Genomic DNA, 24953 nt, shown 5'->3' with positions numbered 1-24953 from the left:
TGACACACCGCCCTAGCCTGCTCTTTCTCCTTAAAACAAACAAACAAACAAAACTCTTCACTTGGCTTTCCTTCTACATGACTGGCTACTCCCTCTCCTATGCTGGTTCTTCTTCCTGGAAGTCCACAATCCTAAACATTGGATGCTCCAGGGCTAAGTTCTAGATTATATTCTCTTGTGTCCGTCAGTTACCTAGCACACAGCAGAAGTTCAAGAAAGATGGACGTGACTAGGAATACAGTTTTGCTCTTGTTCAGCGCAGCCTCTCAACCTAAGGGTTTATATATCACCATGGCCTGGAGCTGCCATAGTGATATGAGGCTGCCTGCTGGAGGATCTCATTGGGAGGGAAGGGGGGACTGGAGCAGAGGTGAAGAGCTCCATTTTGGTTGAGTTGAGCTGCTCAGAAGACATCCAAATCAAGGTACTCATTAGGCAGTTGTTAGAAGGCCTTGAGTACAGGGGATAGGGTAAAGCTAGGCATGGAGACATTATTTAAGGTCATACCAACTAGTAAGATTACAAAAAAAAAAATCTTGATGGATGGATGGATAGAGGGATGGATGGATGGATAAGAGGTCTAGGACCTATGCCCTATCATAAGCTGTGTAGAAAGAACTGGGATTGGGTGGTAATAGCAATTATATGGAACCCTTATTTTTATAAAACAGTGTACATAGGGCTTTTATACACTTCATTGGATCCCTGGCCTGTCCACATTTAACTCATGAGAACACTGAGGGCTGCCCAGTCTCACAGTAAGTAGGTAATGGGCTGGATTCAAGTCTGGGCTGGTCTGCATAACCTTACATTCTTCCCCGTAACATCATTGTATTTAGACATAAGATGGTACCACATGATTTCTGACATTTAGTGGTAGGATGCAGCAGCTGAAAATATCAGATAAAAGCTGAACAATGGTGTTTCTCACCTGTAATCCTACTTACTCAGGAGGCTGAGATCTGAGATCCCAAGTCAAACCAACATGGGTAGGAAAATCCTTCAAACTCTTCTCCTCAATTACCACCCCCCCACACACACACAAAGCAGAAGTGGAGCTGTGGCTCAAGTGGTAGAGCGCTAGTCTTCAGCAAAAAAAAAAAAATCTCAGGGATAGTGCCCAGGCCCTGAGATTAATACACACACACACACACACACACACACACACACACACACACACACACACACACACACACACACACACACACACATCAGATCTACAAGTGCTTACAGGGTAAGCTCTTGCCACTTACCTATTTAAACAAGTTATGCCAGTATTTTAATACTCATACGTATATACATAATTTAATACTCAATGTCATCCCTTCTATTTTTCTCCTTCAAGATCTTTCCTAACCCCATTCATACCCTCAGGTTATGTGGTTCCATTTTCACATACGTACATTGAATATAATGATTGTAAATACAATCAGTAAATACAATCATTTGCCTATCCTTCCTCTTTCCTTTCATCTGCCCTAGTGTGTGTGTGTTTAAGACAGCTCACTATGTAACCCAGACTGGCTTTGAACTTATGATCCTCCTGCATCATTTCACAAGTGTTAGGATTACAGGTATGGGTCATGTTGCCTCAAAAAAAATTTTTTTTTTTGTACTGAGAATTGAAGCCCAGACCTTACACTTGCTGATAGATGCTCTGTCACTTCAGGTGTGGTTCTAGCCCACTCTATATAGACTTTTTACCTCCAGCTTATCATGAAGTTACTCCGTTTTCCAAAATACTCACCCATTTGTGTTAGTAATCTCCGTGAGCTGGTCTCAGTTTCACCTTCTCTAGCTAAACCCTCCCTTAACTCATATTAAAACCTTGTGTTTCATTTTAAGCTCTGGAACATCCTAATCACTTATGACAGCCTGTCCCTGCTAGAACATTCACACCCCATCCTGGACTCTTCTGCTTCTCTTACTCCTCATGTCTAATCCACCTGCGAGTTCCATTGGCCCTAACTAAAAATAAAGCTGGAACTGAGCGCTGCCCATTCCCGTTGCTGTCCAGGTCCAGGTAGAGCATCCCTAGCTCCTAACTGGTCTCTGCCTCTGCCTTTTGTCTCTCTCCCAGTACTGCAGCAAATCAGGTTCAAAACCTGAAACCTTCTGCTAGCTGAACTGGCCTTCTTGTTACTCCCCAGACCCCAGGTGCACTTTCCTATCTGTTGCCAACAAATCTCCCATCTCGGAAAAAAGAAAGGTTTGGTTGTCTCCAGCCATCTTACTCAAATGTCATTTTAAATTTCTTCGCACCACAGATTGTTTTATCTTCTCATGTGCTATGTACTTGCAGTTTTACTTAGCATTGTTTGTCTATCCTCACAAGGGCAGAGGATCACCACTGAAACTCTGGACCAGCATGTGGAATGTGGCAGGAATTCAGTGATAACCACCTCAGTAATAACTGTCCTGCTCAAGGCTTACTACATTTGGTAGGGCAAGCAGTACAAGGAGAAGCACATTTAGGGGAGCCATGGTGTGAATGCTTGAGTCTAAGCATCTTACACTAGCAAAAGTTCTTCTCTGTCCTGCAAAGGCTTGGCAAACTCTGAGATCAATACCAGAGTGTGTGCCAATTCTCCGCCCTATGTCTGGAACTATTTGCAATGTCACATTACAAACTGACTCATGAGTCAGTTATTACTAAGTTAATGATGCTAAGCTTAGAAATGGAGCTCAAACTGTAGCTCATTTCCTGACATACATTGAACCATAGGAACAACTAGTTATTGTCTTGAATTAAAATAGACCATGAATGGATTTTGACTATGGTTTCTGTTTATACCAGTATAAAATCCAGTTAAAGAAACTGAGCTAATTTGTACCAAGCCAATACCCTCAACCAGATGTTACACAAGCCCAGGATAGTTGCTCTTTTTTATGTACAGACAAACTAGGAAAAAACACCAAATGATTTGGCTATGGTTATTAACTCAATGTCTCCTTCTCCCCGCTTTCTCTTCTCCTCTTCTTTACTTCTTTCTCCTCTCTAGACTCTCTTTTTTGAGATAGAGCCTATTTATGGAGATCTACCTGACCTCAGAATCATATTCTACCTCCTTTACCCATTCAAGTGTTGGGATTACAGTTGTGTACCACATGCCTGGCTTTAAGTCCACTATCTTTACTGGTTTGGGAAAGAGTTCTTATACCTAAGGCATTCCAAGAAATCTTCAGAATGACAAATTGCTTTTATATATAGAAAAACTATACATTAATAATAAACTTTAAGCAATTACACACACATACACACACACACACACATATGAACATGGGCTGAACTACTAGTCCTGAAAAAAAAAAAAGGTCAGGTAATATATCAGAAAAGCATCCTGTCAGCACCTATCACTTAGTGCCAGTCCATCAAGCCCTGTGTCCACCTTAACACACTGTTCATCCTAAAACCAAGAAGCCTCTATACCTGTAATTTGAGGTATTCAAACAAGAATGGTTTACAAGTGTATCTTGACACTTATAAGTGTGGGAAATGAGAACAAATCCTAGATCTTGCCTATGGCTTTGGGGACAAAGCTCCAACCAGCTTCTTTAGGCCCCCCTCAGGTTCTCTGAAGTCATCAGAGGCTCTGGCTCTCCCGGCCTCTTCCCCGTCCCCAGCTCAGGTCCTGGTGGTGCAGAGGAAATGTTAGCCCCTCCCTATCCTGTGCTTAGGGACAAATGCTGGTCCTGCCCCGGCTCAGCACAGTGACCTACGGCCCAATGGCCCCCAAATAGTCACACTTGCTCCAGGTCCCTTCCTACTGCCACATCTCTGAATCTGCTCTCAGCATATTTTGGATAGTGGCATACTCCCTTTCTACAACAGTATTTCCTTTCCATCTTTCAGAAAGCTACTCAATTGCTGACTTTCCAATAATACTCTTTCCTGTTGGAATTTTATCTTCTGCATTCTATTAAAGAGATTGAAGGGGGCTGGGAAGGTGGCTCAGTGGTAGAGTGCTTGCCTTGCATGCATGAGGCCCTGGGTTCGATTCCTCAGCACCACAAAAGCAAAAAGAAAAAAGCCGGAAGTGGTGTTGTGGCTCAAGTGGTAGAGCGCTAGCCTTGAGCTGAAGAGCTGAGGGACAGTGGCCAGGCCCAGAGTTCAAGCCCCACGACCGACCAAAAAAAAAAAAAAAAGAGATTGGAGGCAGAAGGGAAGGTAGGTGTATATGGGATGGTCTACCACCTTACCCTGGGCTTGCTGAACCACCATTTTTATGTTTTTATTTTTCCTAGTGTCCTCTAGTTCATAGACTCTCAGATCTACCTCCTTCCTTCCTTCCTTTCTTCCTTCCTTCCTTTCTTCCTTCTTTTTCTTTTTTCTTTCTTTCCTCTCTCTCCCTCCTTCCTTCTTTACTTCTTTCTTTCACTCAGGATTTGTGCTCACTAGAAAGATGATCTACCACTTGAGCCATACTCATAGACCTTTTTGCTTTTAGTTTTCAGATAGGGTCTTATAATTTTGCCTAAGAAGCCATAGACCTTGATTCTCCCACCTCTGCTTCCTGCATAGCCAGGATTACAGGTGTGAATCACAACATGCCGCTTATTTTTGAGAGGGAATCTTTGTGAACTTCTTATCTAGGCTGGCATGCAGCTGAGATTCTTCTATCTTCACCTTCCAAAGTACCCAGAATTATAGACATACGCCGCTACACCCTATCCCATGTTCTTTCCCATGATGACATGCAGCTTCAGAGGTCTCTGGCATATAGGTCACAAGTGAAGTACAGTCATGTCCTCCTAGGGCTCTAGGCCAATTGCTGTTGGCCCCATCTCTCTTCCTAGTTTGTAAATTATTTCTCCTGTGAGTCCAGTGAGTGTGAAATCTCTAAAGACTGGTCACAGAATACAAGTTTTTGCATGTGCATGGTGGGAACAATAAACTGTAGCAGTAAAACATACATGCTTAAATCTTAGCTTCCTTAGCAAATCACTTCATCTCTCTACCTCTTGAATTTCCTCCTCTATAAAGCAGCCATGTGAATTATCCTAGTAAGAAGATTATGAGCATTCTTTGTGTAAACAAGTGGCCACAAATATTTACTAAGAGTAGTAAGTGCTAGCTGTTATTAGGATTGAGTACCTAGACCATGCCTGGACTGCAGAAACAAAACTTGTGGTTTTCTCAGGAGGCTTAGCCCGGAAGTCCTGGTAAAGTGGGTTAAGAAAGACACGCTTAGGGACCTCCTGCATGCACCATACTACAGATACCACAGCAGTAGAGAAGGTATATATGTCAAGGGGTACACATGTCAGTGAGTACGCGTTTCTGAGGTCTGTGCTTCTGTATCTGAATGGCAGATAAAGTCAGGGGACACCATGATTATTGAATACAGCTACCATTTGAGCTGCAACTCTACTTCTGGTTGTTTGGTGGTTAACTGGAGATAAGAGTCTCACACACTTTCCTGCTTGGGCTGGCTTTGAACTGCAATCCTCAGATCTCAGCCTCTTGAGTAGCTACTATTACAGGCATGAGTCACAGGTGCCTGGCTCACAGCAATCTTGTTTTTTGTTTTGGTTGGTCGTGGGGCTTGAACTCTGGGCTTGGGCGCTGTCCCTGCGCTCTTCAGTTCAAGGCAAGCGCTCGACCACTTGAGCCACAGCGCCACTTCCGGTTTTCTAGTGGTTTACTGGACATAAGAGTCTTACGGACTTTCTTTCCCGGGCTGGCTTTGAACCGCGATCCTCAGATCTCAGCCTCTTGAGTAGCTATGATTACAGGCGTGAGCCACTGGCGCCCAGCTTCACAGCAATCTTAATTGTAATGATAGACTAAGGAATTGATAATGAAAACACAATTCATCCTCTGTAATCATGGGTGTCAAAAAACAAGTTTCCATCATTTCCTGGTCACTTACCTCTGAGTTGCTGGAGTTCCAGATTCAGACTTTGAATGTTACTCTCATAGGACTCGAGATTCTCAAGGGCTTCTTCTTCTAAGGATTCATCCTGCTTCTCCTCCAGCATGGAGCTGAGCTCCTCCTGAGCTCTGGTGTACATATCCAGGTCCTGCTCCACTTCCTGAATCCTCACCAGTACTGAGGGGCATGGGAAAGTCTGCTCCAGACTCCTTTCTAAATGCTCAGGGGCCTCCTTTTCTAGGCCCTCCCAGCCAGGATGATGACCAGAGAGGGGTCTGGGGGATGCTACATTCACCCTGGGCTGTGTAGAAGGAGGCAGGGGAGCTGGGCGAGAGGGTCGCATGATCAAGAGGGGTGCAGGCTTGGGTCTCTGGTCAGCTAGCAAGTGTGGGGATGTGAACACTGGAGTAGAGGGTCTGGGTGGTGGTGGCCTCAGGACCTTCTTCCTTTCGAGTGGCTCTTGCAGGGGGAGGAACTTGGAGGAACCACGAACAATATCCTTCTCAGAATTAAAGTCCATGATTGAAAAGTGGCGAGAAATTTTCTCTGGCTCAGTGCCAGGCCCTGACAGGCTCTTCTCAAACTCGATCAACTGTTGTGTCAACTTAGAATCTAGGTCACTGCTGTGTCCCAGTGACAGTGTGGTGACATCTGTGGCCAGCTCCTTACCTTGGGGACCAGGCCTTCTCTGTGAGCTCTCTAATTCAGAACAGAAGCTGTTGGCACTTTCTCTGGACGTGAAGTGCTTCTTAGCATACCGGGCCATGGCATGGAGCTGGGGACTCCACTGGCTGGGTTTGGCTGTTCTGGAGCCAGTGAGGGAAGAGGCCCTGTGAAGGGGAGGCCCTGGCCTCTGAAGGGCTCTTTGCTGGGCATATGTTTTTTTGTGAGGGAGGCTGGAGTAGTCTCTAGTCCTGCCTTCCAGTGGGAGGTCAGAGAACTGTTCTGAGCTTTTTGCTCCTAATGTAGAGCAATACTGATTTTTCTGCACTTTGGAATATAAAGGTACTTGAGGTTGGGAGGAAATACCATTGACTCCCTCCAAAGGCTTGGGCATGGAAGGATCTTTAGCAAGAGGTTTTTCATGCCTTTCACCTGAACTTCTGGAGTACCCTCCTGCTCCCAAGGTGGCTACATCTTGACCACAGAGCTTATTTCCATCATGTTCAGGAGCCCAGGGCTCTGAAGGAGAAATGCACATGTCAGAAGGAACATGGCTGGGCTTCACCGCCGGGTACTCTTGAGATTCCTGTTTTGGTTCCTCCACTCCTACTGAGTTCTCAAGTCCATCCAAACAGCTCTCCTGGGTCTTGGTGAGGCCATCTTCTTGTAGGGGAGTCGGGGCTTCCTCAGTCCTGGTGCTTGGACATAACTTTACAAACCGGTAAGGAAAAATGCCTGTCCTGCCCTTTAGCCTTCCTTCTAGCCAGCCATCTTCCAAGGTTGCCAGAATTTGAATTTTATCTCCAACTTCAAAATCCAACTCATTTGGCTCTAGGGCTTGGAATCTGTAGAGGGCAATTCCATATGAGCCTCCTTGTTCGCCTTCATCATCCTCAGCAAGCCCTCTCCCTTCTTCTCCTCCAGGGATTTCTATGTTACCATTAGCAACGTGGTCATCTCCCTTTCCAGAACTTACAGATTCATCTACAGTCCTCAGGGGACCCAAAAGCTCAACAAAACCTTCTGGGAAAATGCCTCTTCGACCCTCTAACTCCCCTTCAAACCAGCCCGGCTCAGGAACTCCAATAATGGTAATCACATCCCCTTCCCTGAAGTCCAGCTCCTCATCCAGCTGGGCAGAGAGACCCATCAGGGCCCGAGCTTGTCCCATGGAATATTCTGGAATTTGAAGCTGGGTACTCTGGGAATGCCACTTCCTGCTTTGAGAAGAAAGGCAGAGCTCCCGAACACAGGAAGATGGGAAGAAGCCCCGAGCACCCCAGCAGCTTCGGCCCTGCAGCCAGCCTGCCGTGGGAGTGCCATCGAGAATCACCAGGTCACCTGAGGGAAAATAAGCAGAAAATGACTTCCGCCGTCACCCAACATGATATTACTATGACCAAGAATGCAATTCAGCATTTTTCAACATCTGTCAACTCCAGGATATATACACCTGGTTTTAAGAGCACAAACACCCAAAACAAATTGGTGAATTGGAATATTCCTATAGACCTAGTTTTGTCAAGTGTAAGCCATGGAACCCTAGAAGTGGACCCTTGAGATCCTTTCAGAGGCTATGGGAGGTAGCCAGTATTTTCATACTTGATGTACATTTTTCACTATGTTGACATTTGTGACAATTGTGCAAAAACACTAGGGGTAAGGGTTGGGGAGGGTGGAATTAAAATTGCTGGCAATGTATAAAACAGAGTGGTGGCAACAAATTATATAAATGGTCACTGCAAGCCAGGTACTGGGTGTTGGGGGGTGGTCATGCCTATAAACCTAGCTACTCAGGAGGCTAAGATTTGAGGATAGAGGTTCAAAGCCAGCCTAGGCAAGAAAATCCCTGAGACTCAATCAACTAGTAAAAAGTGCCAGAAGTGGAACTGTGGCCCAAGTGGTACAGAGTCAGCATTAAGCAAACAAGCTAAGGGAGCATGTTCAGACCTGGAGTTAAAGCTCTAGAACACACACACACACACACACACACACACACACACACACACACACACACACACACACACACACACACACACACACACACACACACACACACACACACACACACACACACACACACACACACACACACACACACAAAACTTATAGTCACTATAGAGTCACTGCATCCTCACCACCAAAACTCATATGCAAAAATTAATAGTTTCTGTTAAGAATGTCCTCAAGGATATGTCTTTTGTAATATTCTACGTGATAAAATGGGAAGTGAGTACAAGACTCTTTTTCTGGCAATCTTGAAGCAAAGCACTGCACTAGCTAAGTTGTACACTTGATTCAGAAGCTTTTTCCACTGAACACTGTTTACGTGTAAGAATGACATATTAAAAAAAAATGACTGACAGACAGCTATGGTTATTTGGGCTTGGATACTGGCAGACATTTTCTCTGAAACAAAACAAATGAGTCTGTAACTGCAAGGAAAACAAACAGGGCAGGCACTGGCTGCTCATGCCTGCAATCCTAGCTACTTAGGAGGCTGAGATCTGAGAACTGGGCTTCAAAGACAGCCCAGGCAGGAAAATTCAGGAGACTCGTAGCTGCAATAAACCACTCAGAAAAAGCTGGAAGTGGCTCTGTGCCTCAAGTGGTTGAGCACTCGCCTTGAGCAAAAGAAGCTCAGGGTTAGTACCCAGAGTTTAAAGCCCAGGACCATTAAAAAAAAAAAAAAGGAAAACAAACACCACAGGATTTTGTGCCAATGTTAAAATTCCAAGTTCCATATTAAACATTATTATTTTGGAAAATAATACCATGAAACTGACAGTGTTCTCATACTTGAAGACTTTTAAAAAATAATATTAACAATACAATTTTATGTTATATAATAAGAAGTCAACATTTGGAAAAACTGAATAACTCACTGAATCAATATTTTTCTAAATGACCAATGCATGCTGTTATAAAATCACTCATGACCAAAAGGTTCATTCCAAAAGCAAGGTGAGTGAATGGATGTTAGCACAGTATTATGGAAAAGCTCACTGATACTCTGCTGGGTCCAGCACTGTGGTTAACTCTAAAGAAACTACCACACATTGATTGTGGTGTGATAGCAAAGAATAATTCATAATTTCTTGAAAAGACTATTTAGATACCCCTACTGTCTCTCATTACATATTTCTACAAGGGTGATTTTTCCAGTATACTTCAAATCAAAACAACATACGGTAATAGATTAAATACAGATGCAAATATGGAAATCCAGCTTTCTTCTGTTAAATCAAACATTAAAAAGATTTATGAAAATGTAAACCATTGTTATTCCTCACTAATTTTTTTTGTTTGGAAAGTTTCAGTAATTTTTCATAAAAATGTTTCTCACATTAATATATAATAGGATTTTTAGTGAATGGACAAATATTTTTTTTGTTTTGTTTTGTTTTGTTTTTGGTCGGTCGTGGGGCTTGAACTCTGGGCCTGGGCGCTGTCCCTCAGCTCTTCAGCTCAAGGCGAGTGCTCTACCACTTGAGCTACAGCGCCACTTCCGGTTTTCTGGTGGTTTATTGGAGATAGGAGTCTCACGGTCTCTCCTGCCCAGGCTGGCTTTGAACCGCGATCCTCAGATCTCAGCCTCCTGAGTAGCTAGGATTACAGGCGTGAGCCACCAGCGCCCGGCTTGGACAAATATTTTTTTAATTCCCTATGTTTTGTCCTTTTTTGAGATGATACTGGGACTTGAACTGCACTCTCACTTAGCTTTTTTGCTCACAACTGGTGCTCTACTATTTGATCCAGGCCTCCAATTCTGGTTTTTTGCTGGTTTTTTGGAGATAAAAGTCTCTTGGATTTGTTTACCCAGGCTGGTTTGGAACTGTGATCCTCAGATCTCAGCCTCTTGATTAGTGAGGATTATAGGTGTGAGCTATTGGTGCCTAGTTTAAATCTCCAATTTTAATAGTTAATACAATAAATGCTGTCCCAAAACATGATTTCTTCCAGCCTACCAAATGATTCATGCCAATTACAACTTACAAATGTACCACCAACTTTATCAAGCTTTCATTATGAGTCAGGGAGAGTCTATCACCAACAGCTTCTTCTCTAGCAATCCTATTCTTATTATCTGAAAGAGCAAAATAGAAGCTTGCTCTCAACACACTCTAAAGAGATTCACTTGGGATGATACCAAAAGACTATTCATGTTTATGGTTATTCAGTTATAAATCTCCTCTCCACCACATACCCGATAAGAGGCACCTAGGATCTGAGACCCTATTCTACACAAGAGGACTTTTGTTTTCTTTGCTTTTAAGACAAGGTCTCATTGTGAGGCTGAGTCTGGACTCTTTGGGATGCTTCTGCTTCAGCCTCCCAAATGTTGGGATTATAAAACATGTACTTCCATATCTAGCCCACAAGGGGACTTTTTTTTTTTCTCATAAAAACGATGTCATGAACTCTAAGCATTTACTCATGCATTATTATCTCTCTGATATCTTAGCTGGAATCTTTACAAAACTTTAGAAACTCACATTCATCTTGGCCATCTGTGGTCTATAAAAGAAATAATTGTTTTTATCACTAATTCTCTATCTGTATATTAACACACTATACAACAACTAACATAAGGCATTAGACTTAGTGGAAGTACTCAATATATTTTCACAAACTTCATGGATGTTCTTGAAAAGTAGTGTCCTTAGTCTTGTATCCCTTTCCTTTTTCGTTTGTTTCCTTTTTGTTGTTGTTTAATCTTAGGGCTTGAACTCAGGGTCAGGGTGCTGTCTCAGCTTTTTTGCACTCTACCATTTTGAACCACAGCATGACTTCTGATTTTCTAGTGGTTAATTGGAGATAAGATCTCACAGACCTTCCTGCTTGGGCTCACTTCAAACTGATCCTCAGATCTCAGCCTCCTGAGTAGCTAAGATTACAGGCATGAGCCACTAACTCCTGGCTTTTTGTTTCTGGTAGTAAGGGATATTGAACTGAAGACTTCACACATGGCAGGTAAGTACTCTGCCACTTAAGCCATATTTATGTTCTATTCTTGCTAAGTATCTGAAATTACAGGCATGTACCACTATGCTTGGCTTAGTCCTGTGTTTCCTTTAATCCATGACCCTATATCCATTGCTCAGAGGTGCTGAGAACTACAAGTGTTTTCTCTTTTACTGATCCTGAGGCCTGCTACCAAGGCCTCAGAGGGAACTCACTGGTGACATGACTCTTCAGAGACAATGGGTCTCTGGATGAATAGGAAAATCAAAGCATGCCTTAACTCCCACTCCACTGGCTTTGAAATGACTGGCTCTCTTGGAGCTGTGCAATGACAGTGTTTTCTTTGTTTGGTGAGATCCCCATGAACTCACATAATAGAGCTTGTTTGCCTGTCTACTTTCTGCAGAAGGACTGTTTTGATAAGCTTTACTACCTGGCAAACTGTTATTCTGTTGGCTATTTCTATATTATAAAGATGAATATCAAAACAACCTAACAACAATAAAAACCCCACAACTTTGATCCTAGAAGGCATGTTCATTTATTGTACTAGCTTTACTTTATAATACTGATCATTCCTAAGTTGTTTGTGTATGTGTGTGTGGTTGTTTGTTTGCACAAATCTCTCTCTCTCTCTCTCTCTTTTTTTTTTTTTTTTTGTCCGTCGTGGGGCTTGAACTCTGGGCTCGGGTGCTGAACCCTCAGCTCTTCAGCTCAAGGCTAGCACTCTACCACTTGAGCCACAGCACCCACTTCTGGCTTTTTCTGTTTATGTGGTGCTGAGGAATCGGACCCAGGGCCTCATGCATGCAAGGCAGGCACTCTACCACTGAGCCACCTTCCCAGCCCTGAAATCTCTCATTTTCATCAGCTGTGTAAAGCATTCCCCGGGAATCCTGGGTGATCCCTTAGGAAGGTAAGCTTTCCAGACTTCTGGAACACCAATCTAGGGGCCTCTTAGAAACGTGTGGCCAGATTCAAGAGCAGTCCAAAATAATTGTGGGCTTCAGGAAAAGGTGGAAGGGTGACACCTGCTGGAAAAGCACCTGATGACTCAACTTTCTCTGGGAAAACGCACAGAATTATGGGAAAACTGGCCCCAAAACATATCATGAAGACTCAGGACCCAAGATAGACTAGCAATAACTAACATTTATTGAGTGTTTCTCTCGTGCCAGACAGAGGCATTACATGCCTAAATTTATTTAATCCTCATGACTAACTCCTTATATTTTAGAAAAGGAAAGTGAGGATGAGAGATTTAATAACTAGCCCAAGTTTACAACTATTAAGTGAGGGAGTTGGACCTAAATCTAGAACTGTCAGAATTCTTGTCCTCATCAGATGCTGATGACACATGCTCTTGATCCTTGGCTACTCAGGAGGCTGAGATCTGAGGATCACAGTCCCAAGTTAGCTGGAGCAGACAAATCTGCGACTCTTATTCCAAATAACCAGTAAAAAGCAAGAACTTGAGGCATGGCTCAAGTGGTAGAGAGTTAGACTTGGGTGAAAAGCCTAAACAAGTTCAATGCCTAGTACAAGTACCAATACACACACACACACACACACACACACACACACACACACACACACACACACACACACAAAGAAATCTTGTCTCTTATGCTATATCACTTATTATTAACACATATACATATATAACATGCTCACATATGTGATTATAAACATAAATAAGTATATAAACCTGTGTGTGTACACATTTACTCTTTATTCTTATTAAGCCTGATGCTTAATATTAAACAAAATAACAACTAAAAGGTAGCATGGTAAAATATGAGATATGTCCAACACTATCCCATGTACTCTTAAATTTTACAACTCTGACATAATCATCAATAACTGCTGCAACAAGGGTTTCAAGAGAAAAAATCAATCAGAGGAGTCAGGATGAACAGTCTAGGGCAGAGATGAAGCAATGCAGACTACTCATGAGTTGAACTGGTGGTGAAGAAGTAGAAGGGCTGTCTCAAGCACTAGCCTTAAAACTCTGGAAACCTAGATCTGAGCTCAATAAACTGCATGGGGAATAAAACAATACTTTCATTTTGTAGTGACTTTGTTTCCAAATAGCTAAATTAATCTGTGTTGATGTGACCTGTCATGTATAGAAAGCAATAGGGATTAAAATCATTGCAGTGTATCGAGCTTATCTTCCCAGAAAAGACAAATTGTGTAAGTACATTGACCTGTCTTATGCATGAAAATGTGCCTTTCCAAATGAGAAACCATACTGAACTAAAAAGACTCATGAAGGGCATGGCAGAACAGAGCTTACTGGACCAGGATGCTCATGCAGTAGATACCACAGAGACAAGAACAAGTTTGAATGACAGGAAGCTCATCTTTTTCTAGTCTCTCCCCTGTGTACTTTGCCCTACATCCTCTTCCTTTAGAGTCCATTTACAACTTTCAGCTTCTTAGGCTCAGCTGGTTACAGATTCCAGAGCCAGGCTGGGCCTGGTGATCTTGGCTGTCTGGATACAGGCACCCATAGCTGCATGGTCAAGCCAGGGTCTTTTAGACTCTCTCTTTCTCTCTCTTAGAATTTCTAAGGTGGATTTTAATTTCAAAATGAGGTAAGAAGACATTAGATCAGTCTTCCCAACACATGCTTCTTAAGAAAATCTATCTCTCTTATTTTTGGTACCTTACTTGAGTACATAAGATGTAATTACAAAGATTTTTGATGCAAAACAGCTAATTCCAGAAGCCACATCCTCAAATTCCTCATGATATTGTAGATACACTGTGTAGAAATACACAGTGTGTGTTTCTACACAGTGTGTTCTTCTACCCATTCTTTACACAAGGATCCAGGCACAGGGAAGGAAAAGCCGTGTGGTGCATATCCACTGGACAGACTGATGGAAGCCCAAGTGCTCTTGTTCTTCCTCCATCCTACCTGGGCCTACTCTGGCATGGACTTCAAGCTACTGCCATAGCTCACCATCTATTTCTATCATCTTCCAGGTACTAAATAACAAAGATGTCTACAGAATACCATTTCCTCTTAAGGCTGACACTCTACCACTTGAGCGACCCCTCCACTTCCAGCTTTTTGATAGTTAACTGGAGATAAGAGTCTCATGGACTTTTCTTCAGGACTCTGGTTTTTTGTTTTTTTTTGTTTGTTTTTAAGAGACCTGGCTGTCAGGATAGGCACACTCCACCCTGCAGGCTCACACGTCTACTCTGATGTATAGCTTACCTCGATGGAGGGGAAGACTGCTCAGTTCCTGGGATGCAAACTCAGAGATGCATACAAAGAGCTTCTCTCCCTCCTTTAGACTGGGGATGGTCACAATTTCCACAAAACTGCTAGGAAACTGTCCTAAAAAATAAGAGCATATTGAATATTGAAATTTTTGTGGAGTTTTTGCAAGGATTTATTTGAGTAAAACAGGGTAAAGTAGGTAGAAGTAGAAAAAGAAGAAAATACTTCCAGCTCCCAATACAGGAAATTAGAGCTAAAGACTCCTTGAACATTGAATTTTATTTTAATATTGAAGTTTATTTTTCTGTCTGTGTACAAGGACAAGTTTTTTTTTTTCTGAGTCCGTTTAGAGACCCTGAATGGAAAACTCACTGAGTCTAATAAGTGGAGACTCTATTGTAGAGGTGCAGGGCACAGAATCACACGCGTGCTTCCAGGAAGGCAGAGAAGGTGCTTGTCTGTGAGCACTTAAATGATCCTCCAGAAAGGATGTAAAGGGAACTTGATCAGGAAATGCTGGTCTTCGAAAGTCTGAAAACTTAGCTCAGACACAAATGATAACTCACCTACAATCTTAATTCATTACACAGGTAGTAAGTTACCATGGAAGATCAGAGAAATGGGTCAAGAAGAACATGAAAAAAGACAGGGTCTCACAGGAGGGCTGTGAACCTTCTACGTAGCCCAAGCTGGCCTTAAACTCACAATCCTCCTGCCTCAACCTCCCAACTGCTGGAATCATTGGTGTGTGCCACCACATCTGGCTCTAAGAGCATGAAGCTTTTTATGAAAAAGATAGCATTTCAGAATGAAGATGTACAGGGTTTATTAGGTAGTTGTAGAAAGAACGAACCTCCCAATGTGAAAGAATAAGAACTACCCCCTGCCCTCAAGTCTCTTGAATCTGTCCATTTCCCTCCAGGGCTATCATCCTTTCCTACCTGGATGACAGCAACAACCTCCCACCTTGCCTCTCTGTTTTCAGTTTTGCCCCTTCTTCTCATCTTGAACTTCCTATGATACAAGTGTGACCCAGTTGTAGTACTGTTCCAGTTTCCCTTACCAGGCATAGTTTGTCCTCCAGGATCAGCTGCTGCTCCTCTGTACAACCACCCCCTCAACCATGCAAGCTTTGTGCCTTCCTGAAGGCTCCTCAGTCCCTTTGTTCCCTCTCCCTCTGGAACCTCTAAGGGAGTGATTCTCTTTGCCTGTTCATGTTTTGTCTCAGCAGAGACATCACTTTTGATGGGAAATCATCTACTTCACAAATGTGGGCTAAGTGTCCCCTGAATCTGCTCTTAGGACTGTATTACACAGTCCAAATAAGACTTTACAAAAAACATCTGCAAGTCAAAGATTAGATTTATATAGGCTCATTAATGAGAGAAACCCATATTCCTGTGTCTTAAAGAATGGGAAAAAGGGAACCAGAAGCATGTAATATGGGAGACAGGAATCTTTAGGGTCAAGATGACCTTAGTTCAGAGCAACCACAGATGTAGAAAAGAGAGAAAAGAATGAACCACAGGGCAGGGAAGGAGAGAAAAACACAGCAGAGGAAGCAGGTGGAGAACACCCTAGGTTCCATCAAGCAGAGGTGAATGTGGCTGTGAAAAGCAATGATCACAGGGCTTCTGAACACAAGAACAATACATACATTGAAACGGAAAAAAAAACAGCACTGAATACAAAGGCTCAAGCACTGGGAAGAGAAAGGAAAGAAAAGGGAAAGACATGGGTAGAAAACTAAGCTAGTGACATCTAATCAGGATGCTGAAGCATCCTGAAGGAGTCACTAAGGAGAGAAAATCACTAATGATGACAGAAACTGTCCTCACAGCAAAGGCTGCAGTATGCATACAGAAGACATGAACGCATTCTGAAGTTCCTGGTTCAGGTTCCACGGTCCATTGTGCATAGAAGGAAATATGGGCCTCTTACCTGTAACGTCCTCCTTCTTCCCTAGAAGCCAAAATTCATCCACCACTGCCAACACCTCGATAATATCCCCCACAAAAAGTGGCAGCTCCTCTGATACACTAGGGCAAAAGTCAAAGATGGCGCGGACCACTGAGCCAGTCTCCATGCTTCACAACCTGGAAAGGAAGGCCCAAACCATCAGAGATAACAACAGTTAAGATGTACTGTAAATCTGTTTCTTGAGAATGATAAAGCTTAAAACATTAAGACACTTACAATGAAATTTAAAAAAACAAGTAAATGAGTTTCCTTATTTTTTTTAAATAAAATATTTTCTCATGTATTTCTTTAAAGAATAATTATTTCCTCATATTTTTATTTGAATCTCAAAACAATTCTGATTCTGAAAAATAAAAAGTATACCCTATTCCTCAGATTGACAGAGAAGGCCAGGTATGGTGGCACATGCCAAAAATCCCAGCTATATAAAAGGTTCTCAAAACAAGCTGATAGGCTGAGTGCTGGTGGCTCAGACCTAGCTACTCAGGAGGCTGAGATCTAAGGACTGGGATTCAAAGTTGGTACAGGAAAGTCTGTGAGATTCTTATCTCCAGTTAACCACCAAAAAGCAGGAAGTGGAGGTATGGCTCAAGTGGTGGAGCACCAGCCTTAAGCAAAAAAAGTCTAGTGAGAGTATGAGGTCCTGAGCTCAAGCCTCAGTACTACCACATACACATACATATATACAACAAGTTGATAGTGATAGTGCAGGTCTATAATCCCAGCTACTTGAGAGGTGAGACAGAAGCATAGTGTTCTGAGGCTGTCATAAGGACAAAAAGCAAAAGACTCCATATAAATAATATGAGACCCTACCATAAAAATAAAGCAAAAAGGCCTGGGTGCAGCACAAGTGGTAGAGCACAAGGCCCTGAGTTCAAATCCCTATAGGGCCAAAAAAAAGTGAAAGAAAAGATTCAAGTTGGTAAAGTTCAGGACATGAAGTATCAGGCAACACATTACTTTTTTTGTTTGTGTTTTTTTTTTTAACTGTATTTTTTTTGTCTTTTCTTTTTTGGTACTGGGGATTGAACCCAGGACGTTGCACTTGCTAGGCAAGCGCTTTGCCACTGAGCTACATCCCAGCCCAACACATTACTTTTTAACTATTTAAAAAGTAGAGAGTTCACTGTGTTGAAAATGAATTACACAACTTACTGGCCAGGACCGGAGGGAAAAACTGGGAAAGAGCAAAAGAAGGGGTGACATTGTCCAAAAAGAAATGTACTCAAGGAAGTGGCGCTGTAGCTCAAGTGGTAGAGCGCTTCCCTTGAGCTGAAGAGCTGAGGGACAGCGCCCAGGCCCAGAGTTCAAGCCCCACGACCAACAAAAAATAAAATAAAATAAAAATAAATTAAAATTAAAATTAAGAAATGTACTCATTACCTGACCTATGAAACTGTAACCCCTCAGTACATTACCTTAGTAAAAACAATAAAAAATTAATATTAAAAAGTAGAGACTTGAGACAGGGCATTTCTTTTATTCCCCATACTCATCCTGAAGATCAGGACATGGCATTTATCCAGCAGGGCCAGGACTCACTGAGGCATTCTGGCTCCTGTGTACTGTGACCTGCCCACAAGCAGCAGGGCCCACCTTGCCTACGGCCAAGATTTAAGCACAATGAAAAGTAAGACTCCACAGAAAGAGCAAAAAAGTGCCGTGCATGGGGCTTCCAGGTGACGTTTAGTATACTATACTATATCAAGTACATGTTTTTCATTCAATGAAGCCTGGGCCAACCCTGGAGAGTGAGTTTCTAGAACTATCATGCGTGGTATGTCCATTTCCTTGACTCCTGTGGCTGGCAGCACCAGAACACCAGACCTCAGCAACTGCCTACGTCCACCAGTGGATACCCAGCCAGGATCAGAGCTATGCTCTCCCCAGGCCTCTTACAGGGAGCAGCGGGGACCTCCAGGGGCCAGGCCCCAGCCTCCTTTTCTTGATTCCCCTCAGGGACTGGTGGGTGGAGATGAAGACTCTAAGGCCTCTCACCAGGACTATGATCATACCCCCAAAGCATCAAAGGCCTCCAGACAAAACAAGACAGGCATCAAGGACTCCCAGGAAATAGAAGGTGGAAAAACATGTTAGGCATATACTTCAGTATACTAATGTGGACTGTCTATCAGATTTTAATGAAATCCTGCAGGAAAATTAAGCATTATACATTTAATTTTCTCTGTTGAATAAAAACAGCTTGTTACTGAGCCTTTTTTTTTTTTTTCCTATAATGAGATGATTGAGTCCAGAGTGAAAAAGAGAAGTGGCTATAACATTTCCCACATCTTCCCTACACAGAGTTGAAATTCATTCTCTTCCCCTGCTTCCCCTACTCTCCCTTCTTTACTTCCCCCTCCTGGGATGGGGGGGGATAAGTAAAACCTCAGGGCCTCATATAAGGCAAATGATCTACCACTGACCTAAACCCCCAGCCTCCAGATTTTCTGTATTTAAGAAATAATCTAACTATAGTTACAGTCTGAGGACATAGCATACTGTGAATGCAAAGCAAGATTTTGTAGTCAGAAAGACCAAGGTTCAAATCAAGGAAGGAAGAAAGGACTTTGCAAACCCCTTAGCACCCTAGGGGTTGGGACAGGGTAGGTATTACTGTCCTTCTTATAGTACATTTTCTCAAATTTCATCTCACTGACTGATATCAATCTCTAAAATGTCAAGTAACAAATTAGCATAAGCCCCACTGATTTCTCACAATTTAGCCCCTGTGATCTGAAAGAGTTAATGAGACTTTTTCATTCTCCCAAAAAATGACTCAGAAGCAGAGAAGAATCTGGCTCAATAAATTCTTTTACTGACTGACCTCCTACTCTGCTGGGATAAGTGTGTAATTGCCCAGAAACACACACCCTAGAAGGTACAGAAGTCACAGCCTACAGAGTTCTGTGATTCATATGTGAGACAAGGGAAGGCCTGCTGGCCCCTACTTTACAAATAATTTGGGTGGATTTGACCTCAGCCTTCCCTGCCCTGAGCACACTATGAAAAGCAACTATTATTACTCACACCAGGCCATTGTGGAAACCTGACCATATAGCTTAAATCTTTTGTTGTTGTTGTTGTTGGTCGTGGGGCCTGGACACTGTCCCTGAGCTCCTCGGCTCTACCACTTGAGCCACAGCACTACTTCCGGATTTTTCTGCTTATGTGGTGCTGAGGAATCAAACCCAGGGCCTCATGCATGCAAGGCAGGCACTCTACCACTGAGCCACCTTCCCAGCCCCATAGCTTAAATCTTAATCAGTGGCTTCTAAAAAATAATCTACACAACCCCAGATGGAAGGAAAAGGAAAGGCAGTAAAAAGGAGAGCAGCAATGGTCAGATAAAACAAAGGGAACATCTACCCACAGTGCATGACGCCAGCAAAGCTAGCAGAGAAATCCCCTCCCTCCCTGGTTGGTGGTTATCTGCGCTTCCACCCTGAAAGAGCTGTTCTGCATCTGCAATATAAACCGCCATGGAAAGGTAATTCTCCAAACACTTTGAGAACAAGAACTGTGGAGGGAAGAGTTGGTATTTGCTTTGTTCACTGGTATGCAGTGGACAGTTTCCTCTGTCAGGCAAAGAAACATTCTGAAACAACTTACTAAACCCTAAGAAAATGTATCACACCATTCAAAATCAAAATCTCTAGCTCCACTTACCTAAAATTCAACTAACCATCTCTTTCCCTCAAAGAGTAGCACTTTCCAGCTTGTCATAAATCCTCCAAGTCAAGCATTAATATCTGTGATCCTCCTTCAGTTTCCGTAATCTATAGTACACTAATAACCATGGCCACCATTGGAGCACTTGGCATGTGCCAGCCATCCCTATAAGGCAAGGATCAAACTTACCCAACTTCCTTAGCTAACAAATAGCTCATTCAAATCCAGGATTCAGGCCCATGTTCTTCCATTTGTTTATTTCCTTCCAGGGCTGGGGCTAGAACCCAGCTCTGGGTATGCTAGGCAAGTGCTCTACCATTGAGCCACACCTACAGCCTCTATGTTGTTTACTACAAAATTTACTCCTTTCAAATCTCAGTGGTCTTTCCTTCAAAATATTCCAGACCTCCATTTTCCTCTCTTTGTATCTCCAATATGTTATTGTGAAAATAATAAATTTAAAGTGATATATTCATGCCTCAAAGGTATTTTAACATTTTTTCCCCTTTTGCGGTGCTTGGGATTGAACCCAGGACCTTGTATATGCTAGATTCTACATTACATGACATGGTTATTTTATCATATACCATCCATTTTATTATACATGTATCAGCTCAAGTTATTTTGTGACATCTTTAAAAATAAATAAAATTTCGGCATATATATGTTTTTTGTTTGTTTTTTTGTCGGTTGTGGGGCTTGAACTCTGGGTATGGGCATTGTCCCTCAGCTCTTCAGCTCAAGGCGAGTGCTCTACTGCTTGAGCCACAGTGCCACTTCTGGTTTTCTGAGTGGTTTATTCAAGATAAGAGTCTCACATACTTTCCTACCTGGCTTTGAACTATGATTCTCAGATCTCAACCTCCTGAGTAGCTAAGATTACAGGCCTGAGCCACCGGCGCCCGGCAGCATATACATCTTGAATCCTATATTTGCTTATAATTTCTTTAAGTGCTTTTTTTTTTGTCAGCAAAAATTATAATTGTTTTCTTTTTTTTTTTCTTTTTTTTTTTTTTTTTTTGGGTCCGGTCATGGGCCTGAACTCTGGGCCTGGGCGCTGTCCCTCAGCTCTTCAGCTCAAGGCTAGCGCTCTACCACTTGAGCCACAGCACCACTTCTGGCTTTTTTCTTTTTGCTTATGTGGTGCTGAGGAATTGAACCCAGGGCCTCATGCCTGCAAGGCAAGCGCTCTACCACTGAGCCACCTTCCCAGCCCCTATAATTGTTTTCTTCCCACTAAAATGTCAGTGAACCTGATCAGTTTTTCCTAAATGTTGATTTTTACATATTACTTTGTTGCTTAACAATTTACAAGGCCTTCCTACTTTCTGTAATTTGTTAACATATTCAACAAATATTTATCAGCCTAAATAGGGCAATCAAAGGATCATGCAGGATAAAAATCTCGCTTTCCTGAGCAGGCTAGTATTTGATGACCCTTTAACCTGATCTTTTTTTTCTTTTCTTTTTTCTAGGACTGAGACTTGGACTCAAATTCAAACTCAAACTTGGTAACTACTGCTGCTTTCACTCACTGGCTAGAGCTCTACCAATTGAGCCACACCTTTAACCTCTAACTTGATTTTTTTTTTTGGGGGGGGGGGGGGTAGGCCATGGGGCTTGAACTCAGGGCTTGGATGCTGTTCCTGAGCTGTTTTGCTAAAAGCTTCCTGCTCTACCACTTTGAGCCACAGCTCCACTTCTGGTTTTCTGGTGGTTAATTGGAGATAAGAGTCTAATGGACTTTCCTGCCCAGGCTGGCTTTGAACCATGATCCTCAGATCTCAGCTTCTTGGAAGTAGCTAGGATTACAGTCATAAACCACCAGTACCCTGCTTCTAACCTAATATTTTAAAAAGTTATTCTCTCATCTTATGGGGGCTGGAAGTAATATTTAGACATCTCTACTATCATAAGTAATTCAGCTCCTATCCAGAGTATCCATCCTCCCTAGGGAAAAATTAAACCCTGTGACACCCTGAGGTCTCAATTTAGAAGCAGATACCCAGATTCAGTCATCCAAAGAGGGGGCAGGGGAGGAGAGCTTAAGTTTCTAGTGATATTTTAGTACCTCGAGGATATTTTAACATTTGTTTCTGTTGTTATGTTTGGGATTGAACCAGGGTCTTGCACATACTAGGCAAGGGCTACAGGACTGGCTCTCTCTCCCTCCCCCCCCCCCCCCCCCACCAATCTAGTTGCAAATTCTTTTTAATCCTACATCTCTCAACTGGCTCTCTCTCCCTCCCCATCCCCCCCCCCCCCCACACACACACCAATCTAGTTGCAAATTCTTTTTAATCCTACATCTCTCAACTTGTCTCAACTTGTCTTTTTCTTTTTTCTTTCTTGTGCTGGTCCTGGGCTTAAACTCAAGGTATAGGCATTGTCCCTGAGCTTTTTTGATCAAGGCTAGCACTCTCCCACTTGAAGCACAGTTCCACTTCTGGCTTTTTTTGGTGGTTAATTGGAAATAAGAACCTTATAGACTTTCTGCCTGGGCTTGTTAAACTGTAATCCTCAGATCTCAGCTTTCTGAGTAGCCAGGATTACAACTATGAGCCATGGGCACCCAGCTCAAGGTCTGGCCAAAACATAGTACTACTTTCAGCTTGCACTTCGTATTTTTCTACTTCATTCCACTCCACTCAGTAGTCAATGCAGCCTAACCCAATCCAACTGGTCTTTATGTTCTTAAGCATTTTCATGGCAGGTCCCATCTCCACCTGTTTAAATATACTTCCTACTCCCTGTGTCCTCCAAATGATTTCCCGCCTCTCCTGCTCACCTCCACCTTTCATGTTTCAATGCCTATGGCCATTGTCCCCATACTATTTTGTGGATCTGAGACATCAGATTGGACATGGAAGAGATGATGTCCTAAGAATAGTCATTTTTTTTAACTCAAAAGTGAAATAAAACTTTACAATGTACTTCCTGCAACCCAAGTGCCCATCGGTAGGTAGACGAACAAACAAAATGTAAGCCTCAAAAAGGATGAACATACTGACACATTTACCACATGGATGAACTTGGAAGATAGGTTATAGGCTACCGTGCACTTGTGGTTCACACCTGTAATCCTGGCTATTCAGGAGGCTGGGATCTGATTATTTCAGTTCAAAGCCAGCCTGGGCAGACAAATCTGAGAGACCAGCAAAAAGCAGAAAGTGAAGGTGTGGCTCAAGTGATAGACAGGAGCAAAAAAGCAGAGTATGAGCCCTTAAGAAGTCCAAGCCCTAGTACAACATATGTGTGCAAACACACATATGCACATACAAAGATATTATGCTAAGTGAAGTAAGCCAGACTCAAAGAGTCAAATACTGCATGATTCTACTTACAGTGGTCAAATTCATTAACAGAAAGAATAGTAGTGGCCAGAGCCAGGGTGGAGGGGATACAGAGTTAGTTTGGGAAAATTAGAAAGTTGTGGGGGTGACTGGTAGCAATGTTAATTGCTTAATATCACAAAACTGTACATTTAAGATGATGACAATGGAAAATTTTATATTATATCCATTTACTACCATAATCATGTTTAAATATGTCATCAAATATGACTGAATGTGAGGGGCTGGGAAGGTGGCTCAGTGGTAGAGTGCTTGCTTTGCATGCTCGAGGCCCTGGGTTCGATTCCTCAGCACCACATAAGCAAAAAGAAAAAAGCTGGAAGTGGCATTGTGGCTCAAGTGGTAGAGCGCTAGCCTTGAGCTGAAGAGCTGAGGGACAGCGCCCAGGCCCAGAGTTCAGGCCCCATGACCGGACCCAAAAAAAAAATTAAAAAAAAATATGACTGAATGTGAAAAAAGCCTGGGAGAAGATGGGCGCTAAAGACTCACACCTGTAATCCTAACTACAGGATCTGAGGATAGCAGTTCGAAGCCGGCCTGGGAAGGAAAGTCATGAGACTCTCATCTACAATTAACCACCAGAAAACCAGAAGTAATGCTGATGCTCAAAGTGATGAGCCAAAATAGCTCAGGGACAGCACCCAGGCCCCATCCCATGAACAAAAGAAAAAAAAGCCTGGGATACTCCAGTTGTTTGTTGTTGTTGTTTGTTTTGTTTTTGTTTTCGCCAGTCCTGAGCCTTGAACTCAGGGCCTGGGCACTGTCCATGAGCTTCTTTTGCTCAAGGTTAGCACTCTACCACTTGGGCCACAGAGCCACCTCCAACTTTTTCTCTTTATGGGGTTTTGAGAAGTCAGACCCAGGGCTTCCTGCATGCTAAGCAAGACTCTACCACTAAGCCACATTCCTAGCCATTCAGTAATTTTCATAAGCAACATATCTACAAGCCTGAACATTTTTTAAAAATCTACCAAGATCACAAACTATAAACTTTTACCCTGACACATACTGTTATCAACCAGCTTAATAAGTAATTTCCAATATGGCCTTTGGGGCTAAGGTCTGACCTTGGAACAGACTGTGGATACTGAATGTCAGTCCTAGCTCTGTCTTGCAACCTGCTCTTATGCCCAAGGCAGATGCCCAAGCACTGAGCCCAGCCTTCCCTCCACGCTTGTTTCTGTTAATCGATGGGTGGCACCT

General features: G+C 42.8%; 1 protein-coding gene across 4 annotated transcripts in view; it reads right to left on the bottom strand.

Annotated features, from left to right (window-relative positions):
* Dnmbp (dynamin binding protein) overlaps positions 1-24953 on the bottom strand; it is an 83267-nt gene that overhangs the window by 38931 nt on the left and 19383 nt on the right. For all 4 annotated transcript variants that reach the window (XM_069995494.1, XM_069995516.1, XM_069995525.1 and 1 more), the window contains 3 exons: positions 16684-16838; positions 14737-14859; positions 5874-7880 (listed from right to left, as the gene is read on the bottom strand). In XM_069995494.1, coding sequence (XP_069851595.1) covers positions 5874-7880; positions 14737-14859; positions 16684-16828 — 2275 coding nt within the window. In that variant the 5' untranslated portion in view covers positions 16829-16838. The remainder of the gene's footprint in view (positions 1-5873; positions 7881-14736; positions 14860-16683; positions 16839-24953) is intronic.

This window comes from Dipodomys merriami, unplaced genomic scaffold, assembly GCF_024711535.1.
Source record: "Dipodomys merriami isolate MVZ:Mamm:240054 unplaced genomic scaffold, mDipMer1.0.p SCAF_102, whole genome shotgun sequence".
Taxonomy (NCBI): domain Eukaryota; kingdom Metazoa; phylum Chordata; class Mammalia; order Rodentia; family Heteromyidae; genus Dipodomys; species Dipodomys merriami.
This window is presented reverse-complemented; position numbering and strand designations above follow the sequence as displayed.